Here is a 12,010-nt window from a genome sequence, read left to right on the forward strand (position 1 = left end):
ACTTATTTGCCCCACTGTATATTTTACTTCACTCCCCTCAGACACAAAAAGGCACACTAAAAAAATAAAAAATGAGCTTTACGCAAGAACCTTATTTCAAGTGGTTTTACATAATTGCTCTAAGTAACTATTAAGTTATGTTGTTAAATGAAGTATGCCTAAATGATTTAACTAAATAAGCTAATGAACCACTTGAACAAGTTAAGCAGTTCTTATTCAAACCTTTTACATGCAAAATGTGTAACCATACTAAAAAAAAAAAAGAAACATAGTATTTATGCAAGAACCTTATTTCAAGTGGTTACACACAACTGCTTTAAGTAACTATTAAGTTATGTCGTTAAATGAAAAATGTCTAAATGATTTAAGTAAGACTTAATAAACTACTTGAATAAGTTAAGCAATTCCTATTCAAACCTTTTGCATGCCAAATGTGTAACCGCCTTTTGTTTTCTTACGATAGGAGTGTTAATTTTAAATATTTATTGTGATGTTGTTAATATTCTGGATTGGTTGGGGACCCGAGTGCAGATCATGGGCCTAACTGGCAATTGTAGTGCAAACCTACCTCTTTAGATGGACCTGCCTGCCCATATACACCAAAATTGTCGACACCCTAAAAAGTCTCGTCCTCGCTTTGTGGCAAATATGTTTGCTTGCATTGAGGTTGTGGAATGACTTGACTTTTATTCATAGAAAGTGCTCTCTGAAAAGAACGAGGAGATTTTGGTCTATCAGCATATGATCTGTGACGTTCAGCAGAAGTTGCGTATGGCGCGGTTGGACACTGAGAGAAACAACATTCTTTCCTTGCAACAGGTCTGCTGAGCTCTGTTTACACTTCATTGCCATTTCCTTAACATGTTACTGATTTTAATGAAGACCATTTTTGGTTGAACAAATGCTCTACAGGCTGTGGAAGAGCGAGATGGTCGCATCGAGATCTTGAGAGAGCAAGTGGAGCAATACACTATTGAAATGAAGAAGCAGACGCTCTTTATGGAAGCTCTGAAGGTTCCCAAAATGGAAAGTGCAAGTGAGTCACTCGCAGTTATATGAAGTAAATCTTGACATAGATTTGGCACAGTGTAAAACCCCCCAGTCTTTTAATCTTGGACTGCGTTCAATGGTTTGGTCAACGCAGTGCTTGAAATTTGTGACAAATGTTAGATAACATCTGGAATAGCGGCTGTGGCTCAATTCCTAATACATTTTAGCTCCAAAGTGTCCTAATTCCACATGTGGTTTGCTCCCAAATTAAGTACAGCATTTCCAATTATTTTTGCACCCTAATGACATTTGTGATTTATTTGCATTCCAAGTGGTAACACGTGACACAATTTCTTTGATTGTTGGTGCCAAAAAGCCCCTTGATTCCCCCACCCAAGTGACACAGTTCAATTGTTATTTCTCACAGCTAACATAATTCTGCTAAGGTCCTAAACTTCACAATCACAATGTCTTTGTGCTTGCAAGTTGAACAAAAACATCTGAATGCTGCTGCTTTGTGAGCTAAAAACAGTACACCTAACTATAACTGGCACATTTCTGGACACTCAAGCGCTCGTCCATCAGAGAAAAATGAAGGAGCTCCAGTACAAGTGGAACGCTGCCGAGGTAAGGGCTGCAGAAGCGGAGGAAGCTTCCAAACTCGCCCAAGCCCACGCAGAGGAAAAAGACCGGGAGATTATTGAGGTCTCCAAGCGCCTGACAGAGTATGAGCGTGTAAGTAGGGGGACAACCAAGGGCGGAGGTTTGTTCTCAAGATTGGTAGGGACGGTATAGCAGCATAGCCAGCATGTACACTTGCAGGGCACGGGACATTGATAAGACCAAACAGATTATTGAAGGGGGGTCAGGGCTACATTTCTCACGAATTTGAACCTAATTAGTTGATAGGCTAAATGATCAATGCAAAATAAATCTGTATTGAATTATACTAACTTTCATGTGTATTGGTTCAAGTGATACAATGTTCGATTCAAACTTTTGTTTTCAAAAATTACTAAAGAAACATTTTGAAGTGCAAGTCCCTTAATGTAAAAAAAAAAAAAAAAAAAAAAAGGGGGGGGGGGTGCTAGCTAAGAATGGGTGCACTTCTTGGGGACTCTGGAGCACCCCTAGACTCAAACTAAGGTGCTGTCATATAAAAGTGATTATGGGAAAAAATCAATGATTAAAAAATCTGAACTATCCAAGGACCGGTCTACATCTGAAGCATACTAGACTACCCCAACACTCAAACCATTGTACTCTCATGGAATTCTGATGTGTGATTTCATTTTACAGATTTTTTTTTCATGTCAGTTCATGTTCATGACAGTGTCCCCCCCAAGTGGACCCATTCTTATAACGCTCCCCATTTAAATAAAGGGACTTGCACTCAGAGGCCATCGCGTTGCATTACCGTAATGCACATAATGCAAACAATGATCTAAATGAGGGATGGCTAGCCTGACTTCGTTGTTCCTTGTGGAGGCTGGCCTGACTACAGTAGTTTTGCAGGTTAGCAAGTTCACACAGTTGAGGACGGACTTTCAGTCGCAAAATTAGTGGTGTTTCCCCCACCTCTACAACACTGACGTCTTTTTATATTACTTACAGTGGCTGCTGCTGGCCAAAAAAACTTCTAATATCCCTTCCTACTTGAAGAGTGCAGAGGAGGCAGCGTTTTGTTGACATAAATCTGTCAAGGCTATGTGAGTTTGTGTCTGTGTGGTGGGAGGGGGCAAGTAATTAGGCCAATCAAACTTGTAATTGGTAGGGGTGGATGCACCGGCACATTCATCAAGTGAAAAGGGATAAATGTAAGTCTGAACATAATGAAAATAATTCATTTAGTGTATTTTTTGGACTATAAGCAGGGGTCGCGTTAACCGAATATTTTCCGTCGTTGACCGGTTTTTTAAAACGGTGACGGAAAAAACTGAAGTCCAGCCGTCATTTTGACAGGTTGCAATTCACACCCCAGACCACAGGGTGGCGAGTGAGCATATTAATTAGCTATTGTCTCTCTTGATGCATGACGTCGTTGGCCTTACTCGGAAAAATGTCAAGGCAACTGAGTGTTTGCCTGGCACGGCCAGACTGTTCTCCCTGTATTTTTCAAACACTTAGAGAAAAGTCTGGGACACAGCCTCTCGAGTAGGTACAAAATCAATCGACAAATCAGATGTGTTTATTTGCGTGACGTGTTCTTCACGAGCAACGTCACTCTCGCGCGCCGAAAGTCGTCTCTACATCAACACGGATGGCGACGGGAGAGCCGAGAATATGTTCCAATCCGCGGTAAATTCAGTTTTAAATGAGCTAAAACACACCGACACGAGTCATTGACAGCAGTCTGTCTCGCGCTAGCCATGTTGAATAAACTCCGTTCTCCTCGTATGTTTACTTCCGTGCGCAAGTCCCTCGTCCTGCCCTCGTCGCTTTGCTAACGGCACGTCTACCCATCGCTGATTGGTGCACTCCGCTGTCTGTTTGCCTCTTGTTAAGCTTGTTCGGACGGAATATTAATTAAAAATGAATGAAAACTAAATACTATTGAATATGTCATTGTTATCATTTTAAAAATGTAAGTGACGGGTAAAAATAGATTATGGCCGGATTTTTATGACACTGTCAGTCAAAATGATAGACAACGAAAAAGTCTAGCGCAACCTCTGACTATAAGTCGCAGTTTTTTTCATAGTTTGGCTGGAGGTGCGACTTATACTCTGGAGCGACTTATGTGTGAAATTATTAACACATTATTCTATCATTTCACATGTTATTTTTGTGTTTTGGAGTGACACTGATGGTTTGGTAAACTTGTATGTTCTTTATGCTATAGTTACAGTGGGGCAAATAAGTATTTAGTCAACCACTAATTGTGCAAGTTCTGTAAAGGCCTGTAATTGTCAACATGGGTAAACCTCAACCATGTGAGACAGAATGTGGAAGAAAAAAAAACAGAAAATCACATTGTTTGATTTTTAAAGAGTTTATTTGCAAATCATGGTGGAAAATAAGTATTTGGTCAATACCAAACGTTCATCTCAATACTTTCTGATGTACTCTTTGTTGGCAATAACGGAGGCCAAACGTTTTCTGTAACTCTTCACAAGCTTTTCACACACTGTTGCTGGTATTTTGGCCCATTCCTCCATGCAGATCTCCTCTAGAGCAGTGATGTTTCGGGGCTGTCGTTGGGCAACCCGGACTTTCAACTCCCTCCACAGATTTTCTATGGGGTTGAGATCTGGAGACTGCCTAGGCCACTCCAGGACCTTGAAATGCTTCTTACGAAGCCACTCCTTTGTTGGTCTGGCTGTGTGTTTGGGATCATTGTCATGCTGAAAGACGCAGCCACGTCTCATCTTCAATGCCCTTGCTGTTGGAAGGAGAATTTCACTCAAAATCTCTCGATAAATGGCCCCATTCATTCTTTCCTTTACACAGATTATTCGTCCTGGTCCCTTTGCAGAAAACCCCCAAAGCATGATGTTTCCATCCCCATGCTTCACAGTGGGTATGGTGTTCTACAGATGCAATTCAGTATTCTTTCTCCTCCAAACACGACAACCTGTGTTTCTACCAAAAAGTTCTATTTTGGTTTCATCTGACCATAACACATTCTCCCAGTCCTCTTCGGGATCATCCAAATGCTCTCTAGCGAACCACAGAAGGGCCTGGACGTGTACTTTCTTCAGCAGGGGAATGGTCTGGCAGTGCAGGATTTGAGTCCCTGGCGGTGCATTGTGTTACTGATAGTAGCCTTTGTCACTGTGGTCCCAGCTCTCTGTAGGTCATTCACTAGGTCTCCCCGTGTGGTTCTGGGATTTTTGCTCACCGTTCTTGTTATCATTTTGACGCCACGGGGTGAGATCTTGCATGGAGCCCCAGATCGAGGGAGATTATCAGTGGTTTTGTATGTCTTCCATTTTCTAATAATTGCTCCCACAGTTGATTTCCTTACACCAAGTGTTTTACGTATTGCAGATTCAGTCTTCCGAGCCTGGTGCAGGTCTACAATTTTGTCTCTGGTGTCCTTCAACAGCTCTTTGGTCTTGGCCATAGTGGAGTTTGGAGTGTGACTAACTGAGATTGTGTGCAGGTGTCTTTTATACCGATGAGTTAAAACAGGTGCCATTAATACAGGTAACGAGTGGAGCCTCATTAGACCTAGTTAGAAGAAGTTAGACCTCTTTGACAAACAGAAATCTTGCTTGTTTGTAGGGTGACCAAATACTTATTTTCCACTCTAATTTGGAAATAAATTCTTTAAAAATCAAACAATATGATTTTGTTTTTTCCCCCACATTCTGTCTCTCATGGTTGAGGTTTACCCATGTTGACAATTACAGGCCTCTCTAATCTTTTCAAGTAGGAGAACTTGCACAATTGGTGGTTGACTAAATACTTATTTGCCCCACTGTATCTGACTAACTCTTAATAGCAATGTTACGTTAACATACCAGCCACGTTCGCATTTCGCTGTTCATGCATGTAACATCATCATACTGTACACTTATTCAGCATGTTGTTCTCTATTGTATTTTTATTTTAAAATCCCTTTCAAGATGACATATCTGTTCTATGTGTTAGATTTTATCAAGTAAATTTCCCCCCCAAAATGCGACTTATACTCCAGTGCGATTTATGTGTGTTTTTTTCCTCTTTGTTGGCATTTTATGGCTGGTGCGACTTACACTCAGATGCGACTTATAGTCCGAAAAATACGGTAATAATGGTAGGGTTTATTCTGTCCTGACAACATATATAGGTAATTTAGATTGTCTTCCCATAACTGAACTCATTATACAGTACTGTGCAAAAGTTTTAGGCTGGACACCTGCCTAAAACATTTGCACAGTACTGTATATTTTTATTATATTATGTATATACAGGATATACTGTATGTATATATTTTCCCCAAGTGGAAGCTTCCATGATCCTAATAAATTTAATAATTAAAAAAAATATATATACAGTACTGTGCAAAAGGTTTAGGCAGGTGTCCTGCCTAAAACTTTAGCACAGTACTGTATATTGCAAATAAGGTTGCTCAAAAGTTGGTGGGGACAATTTGAGCATCCTGAAAAGTTGGTAGGGTTATGTCCCGACCGTCTCTATGCAAACCTATGCCCTTGGGAATAACAAACTTAGGACATTCATATGATACCATTGCTGTCATTGTGTGTTCCATGGTGACCTCTGTCAAAAGCTTAACATCAGTTAATATTATTGGTCCCATGATTGAGGCTCTTCCCTGTTATTCAAGGGCATTCATGGCTTGGAAGAAGCAGTTAGTGAGATCAGGGAGTGTAAAATTCAAATCCGAAGGAGAGATTTGAATTTGGAGGCAGTGACCAAAGAGATCAATCAAGCATACATAACGATGGAACAGCTCGCAGAGGAAAACGAGGACTTCCGCGAAAGACTTGGTAATTTTGATCACATTACGTCAATAAGAAAACCTCGTCTAACTCTTGTGTTTTTTTTCAAAGGGTATGAACCCAGTCAGGTTGTGGACCTGAGCAGGTTCAGGCGAGCCAGAGGCCTCAAACAACGACAGTACAAAGCTGAAAATCAAATCCTTACTAAAGAAGTAAACACAATCCAAAATTATACGCCCTTCTTTCTTTGATTTTTCATCTAAATTCATGTTCAGATTGAACGTCTTGAAGAGGAGCGACTGGAAATGAAGAAACAAGTCCGACAATTGGCCAAGCAGACTGGTATTTAATGATACCCTATTACCTTAGACTAGTTTTGTGTGTCATCCACTTAAACCTACTAAATGCCTTCCTCAAATAGATGCTTCCTTTTCGTGAAACTGAATTATTTAGAATTATCCCACTGAGGAAGTTAGATATCCTCTTAGAAATTAAAATCATCCACTTGATAAAATGCCATTTAGATATACAGAGATACCTCACCAATTCGCGTTTCGAAATTTGCGGTTTTAGTTATTCTTGGATTTTTGAGTATGAGGCTTCTTTAACACCTGTGCTTTGTGTCATTTTCCTCATCTTCATTGAAGTGCACAGGTGTTTCTTCATCATCATCATCATCATTGTCAGTCAAGTAAAGAAATGCTGGAGTCGAATGTATTTTTTTATTTAAAAATGTTGATATATTTATGCATGTATACATGTACAAATCATTGTTTTCTTATACCCGTTTGCAGTGCTTAAAAACCAATTATAAAAATACACATATAGTTTTTTTTTTTTTATTCTAATTTAGGGAAAAGGGGAGGAAAACATGCCTTATATGTATCTCTTTCCAATGCTGTTGAATCTGAATACATTGAACACACGCACAAACATTTTTTGGGGGGGGGGCATAAAAAGGCTCCGCCTCTACTTTGCGGATTTTCGATTTCCACATTGACCGCGAAAAACAAGGGATGACTCAGAGGTTGCGCTAGACTTTTTCGTTGTCTGTCATTTTGACTGACAGGGTCATAAAAATCCGGTCATAATCTATTTTTACCCGTCACTTACATTTTTTAAATGATGATAATGACATTGTGGTGACCCTTTGTTTGGCATAATTCACCTTCCGTACTTGTGTGTCCATTTGGCCGAGCGCATTAGCGGCTACGACAGTCACGTGACAGAGACACTTAAGCTTGAATATGAATAGAGAGTTCACAGAGAGCAGCAGAGCTACAGCGGCTGGACACAGCAATTCGAGCAAACAAGACTCTTAACATTGCATACCGCTTCAACATATTCAATAGTATTTAGTTTTCATTCATTTTAAATTAATATTCTGTCCGAACAAGCTTAACAGAGAGTCCACACCGTGCCATCACACATCAAGCAGATGAATATTTAACTTTTTCTCCGCAGTGACAAAAACAGCTGACTGAGGGCCCCAGTAGGTTGTCAGGATTTGCGAACGCGAAAACAAGGTTGGACTCACAACAGACGACCAACGACTGAGGGAATCGTACAAGGGTTTATTAAATACAAACCAAAACACACGCTATCGCGGTAAAAAGGGGAAATAACAAAATGGGTCCGTGACAAGAGGTCGACGGGGATCAGTATACAAATGCAAAGGTAAATCAAGGAAGTACGCAGAGAGCCAATAAAACAACTTAAATACACTCACGTACCTGCACAAGGTAGAGGAATACAAACTAAAGCGACAGGCGACCAAAACCCACGGCAGAGGCGTAATTACAAAAACAACAAGCTACTCGAATGACAAGGATGGCAAATGGCGACCAGCAAGGAAAATATCTCGGCGTCCTTCCAGTGGATCGCCTACGTCTTTATACTGTTGTCGATGAGCAGTGATTAGCTGCAGGTGCGACGTCGGGAACGCCCCACAGCTGGCTCTGCAACAACACAAAATCTGACCAGGAGCAGAACATGACAGTACCCCCCCCTCAAAGGGAGCCCCTTGGCGACCCACCTGGTTTCCCGGGACAGCGCGTATGAAAGTCTCGAATGACAGAGGGATCCAGGATCCAGGAGCGGGGGACCCATTGGCGTTCTTCAGGACCATAGCCCTCCCAGTCGACCAGATATTGAACCCCCCTGCCCCTCCTCCTGGAGTCTAAAATGGACCTCACGGTGTAAACTGGGTCACCATCGATCAAGCGTGGAGGTGGAGGAGGAGTTTCTGGGGGGCAAAGCGGACTGGAGGAGACAGGCTTCAGCAGGGAGACGTGGAACACTGGATGGATCTTAAGGGATGGAGGGAGCCTGAGTCTCACGGCCACCGGGTTGATCACCTTGTCCACCTCATATGGTCCAATGAAACGGGGACCCAGCTTCTTTGTAACCCCGGCAATGTTCAAGTCCCTGGTCGAGAGCCATACCTTTTGGCCGGGTCTGTACTGAGGGGCCGGTCTTCTGTAGCGATCAGCCAATTGCTGGTTGCGCACTGCCGTTCTCGAAAGCGCCGCTCGAGCGTCACGCCAGACCTTGTGGGCTCGTCGCAGGTGATGTTGCACGGAAGGAATGGAGATGCCCGACTCCTGGGTAGGGAACACAGGAGGCTGGTAGCCATATGCAGTCTTAAATGGGGACATACCTGTGGCCGTGCTGACGAGCGTGTTGTGTGCATACTCCACCCAAGGGACATGGGAGGACCAGGAAGTCGGGTGCTTGTGGCAGACACACCGAAGAGCAGCTGCTAGATCCTGATTGGCCCGCTCGGTCTGGCCATTCGTCTGAGGGTGGTACCCTGACGACAAGCTCGCAGTAGCCCCCATGGCTTTGCAGAAAGCCTTCCATACTCGCGACACGAATTGAGGACCCCTGTCTGACACCAGGTCCGTGGGAATGCCATGGATGCGAAAGACGTGACTCACGAGCAGGTTTGCAGTCTCTAGAGCAGTCGGCAGCTTGGGCAGAGGAATGAAGTGGGCCATCTTTGAAAACCTGTCAACAACTGTCAGTACCACCGTTTTCCCCCGGGAGACAGGAAGGCCAGAGACGAAATCCAAAGCGATGTGAGACCAAGGACGAGACGGGATCGGTAGCGGATGCAGAAGGCCAGAGGGAGACTGATGGGACGACTTGTTGCGGGCACACACTGAGCAGGCCAGAACAAATGCTCGGACGTCCTCTCTCATCCCAGGCCACCAGAACTTCTGGGAGATCAGGAACAGTGTCCGTGAGACCCCTGGGTGGCAGGCCACTTTTGAGGTGTGTCCCCATTGCAGTACCTCTGCCCTGAGTTCCTGGGAAACAAATAGTCTGTCCTTGGGGCACCCGACTGGTACGTTCCCATCCTGCAAGGAGCTGGCGACCTTCCTCTCTACTTCCCAAAGAAGTGCCCCCACCACACGGACCGCAGGCACAATGGGCTCCGGAACAGACTCCTGGTGGACTGGGCTGAAGATCCTAGACAAGGCATCCGGCTTCGTGTTGCGAGACCCAGGACGGTAAGTTATGGTATAGTTGAAGCGGGTGAGGAAAAGCGCCCAGCGTGCTTGACGGGAGTTCAGTCGTTGAGCTGCCCTGATGTATGCCAGGTTCTTGTGGTCAGTGAAGATTTCAAACGGCTCTGACGCCCCCTCCAGCCAATGCCTCCACACCTGCAACGCCAGAACGATGGCTAGCAGCTCTCTGTTACCAACATCATAGTTTTGTTCAGCAGGACTGAGGCGACGCGAGAAGAAGGCGCAAGGGTGAACCCTCTGGTCGACTGGGGATCGCTGTGACAGGACTGCCCCCACTCCTGAATCCGAGGCATCCACTTCTACAATAAACGGCAAATCATTATCTGGGTGAGTGAGGACCGGTGCACGAGTGAAAGCTTGTTTTAGCGCTACAAAAGCAGCCTCAGTTTCGGGGGTCCATTTGAATGGAATTTTTATGGATGTAAGCCTTGTCAGAGGTTCTGCCTTCTGGCTATAGTTGCGAATGAAGCGCCTATAGAAGTTGGCAAATCCGAGGAACCTCTGCAAGGGCTTCCTTGATGTTGGAGAAGGCCACTCGACCACAGCCTGTATCTTGGCTGGATCTGCTCTCAACTGGCCCTTCTCCACAACGAACCCCAGAAACTGGACCGTCTGGGCGTGGAATTTGCACTTCTCCGCCTTGACATACAACCGGTTCGCGAGCAGCCTCTGTAGAACCAGCCGAACGTGCTGCCTGTGCTCATCGAGGTTTCTGGAAAAAATAAGGATGTCATCCAGGTAAATAAAACAAAACTGGCCGATCATGTCTCTAAGCACATCGTTAATCAAATTTTGGAACACCGCAGGCGCATTAGTGAGTCCGAATGGCATAACCAAGTACTCGAAATGGCCAATGGGGGTGTTAAAAGCCGTCTTCCACTCATCCCCTTCCTTTATCCGTACCAAATGGTAAGCGCTGCGCAAGTCAAGTGTGGTAAATACGGACGCGGACTGCAAAGGCGCAAACGCAGAGTCCAGGAGAGGTAGGGGGTACTTGTTCTTAACAGTGATATCGTTCAGGCCCCTATAATCGACACATGGGCGAAGTGTTTTATCTTTCTTTTTGATGAAAAAGAACCCTGCTCCGACAGGAGATTTGGAAGGCCTGATTAGCCCGGCCGCAAGGGATGACGTAATGTACTCATTCAGGGCCTCCTGCTCCGGTTTGGACACCTGATAGAGTTTGGAAGAGGGCAATTTAGAATTGGGAACCAGATCAATCGAACAATCGTAGGGGCGATGTGGTGGAAGCGACTGTGCAAGGTCTTTACTAAAAACCAACTTGAGGTCATGGTATTCACGGGGTATTAAAGACAAGTCAATCGGTTCTGGTTTACGCGTTACAAACTCTCCAGGAGTAGCTGAGGCCGCGCGCAAGCAATGCGAGTGACATTGAACACTCCAATTAATTATTCTGGGGACCTCCCAGTCAATGTCCGGGTTGTGCTGCTTTAGCCACGTTAAACCGAGAACAACCGGAGCTAACTTGGTTGGCATTACAAAAAACGTTCGACGCTCGCAATGGTTACCAGACACAACCAACGTGAGAGCTTCAGTTTCATGCGTTATGGTGGAAATTAAGTCTCCATTAAGGTCCCGTACCTCCCGGGGCTCCTTCAGTTCGATTAAGGAACCACCAAGTGAGTCTACAACCGAATAATCCACAAAGCAGTCGTCAGCTCCCGAATCAACTAAAACAGTTACCTTACAACTGCGATTGTACCCCATAACAATCCCAGGTAATTGCAGTCTTGTGCTCTTGAGTGGTCTTGCCGTCCTAGCGGTCGTGGGTAGGTACTCACGCTGTGGTGATGGAGTTTCCCTTGTGGGAAGCTGCCTCGCTGCACGGCTGCCGTCCGTAGTAGGTACCTGGGCGAAATGACCTCCGGAGCTTGCACGGGGGTTCGCCGGGCAGCAGGCAACGCGATGGCCGGGCTCAGCGCAGTACAGGCAGAGTTGAGACAACATGCGTCTGGAACGCTCTCTTGCATCAAGATGTTTCCCGCCGAGTTGCATGGGCTCCTCCCGGGTCGACGACTGCCACTCAAGGTCGGGCGAGGAAAGAGCAGCCGGATGAGAGACCGCCGTGCGCGCCGCTGA

The 12,010-nt window shown here is 44.7% G+C and overlaps 1 protein-coding gene across 6 annotated transcripts in view; it reads left to right on the forward strand.

Moving 5' to 3' along the window:
* Window positions 1-12,010, forward strand: part of LOC130916810 (centrosomal protein of 290 kDa-like) — a 57,181-nt gene that overhangs the window by 8,943 nt on the left and 36,228 nt on the right. For all 6 annotated transcript variants that reach the window (XM_057837811.1, XM_057837809.1, XM_057837812.1 and 3 more), the window contains exons 12-17: window positions 697-819; window positions 913-1,036; window positions 1,562-1,725; window positions 6,263-6,425; window positions 6,489-6,589; window positions 6,653-6,719. In XM_057837811.1, coding sequence (XP_057693794.1) covers window positions 697-819; window positions 913-1,036; window positions 1,562-1,725; window positions 6,263-6,425; window positions 6,489-6,589; window positions 6,653-6,719 — 742 coding nt within the window. The remainder of the gene's footprint in view (window positions 1-696; window positions 820-912; window positions 1,037-1,561; window positions 1,726-6,262; window positions 6,426-6,488; window positions 6,590-6,652; window positions 6,720-12,010) is intronic.

This window comes from Corythoichthys intestinalis, chromosome 5 (genome assembly GCF_030265065.1).
Source record: "Corythoichthys intestinalis isolate RoL2023-P3 chromosome 5, ASM3026506v1, whole genome shotgun sequence".
Lineage (NCBI taxonomy): Eukaryota > Metazoa > Chordata > Actinopteri > Syngnathiformes > Syngnathidae > Corythoichthys > Corythoichthys intestinalis.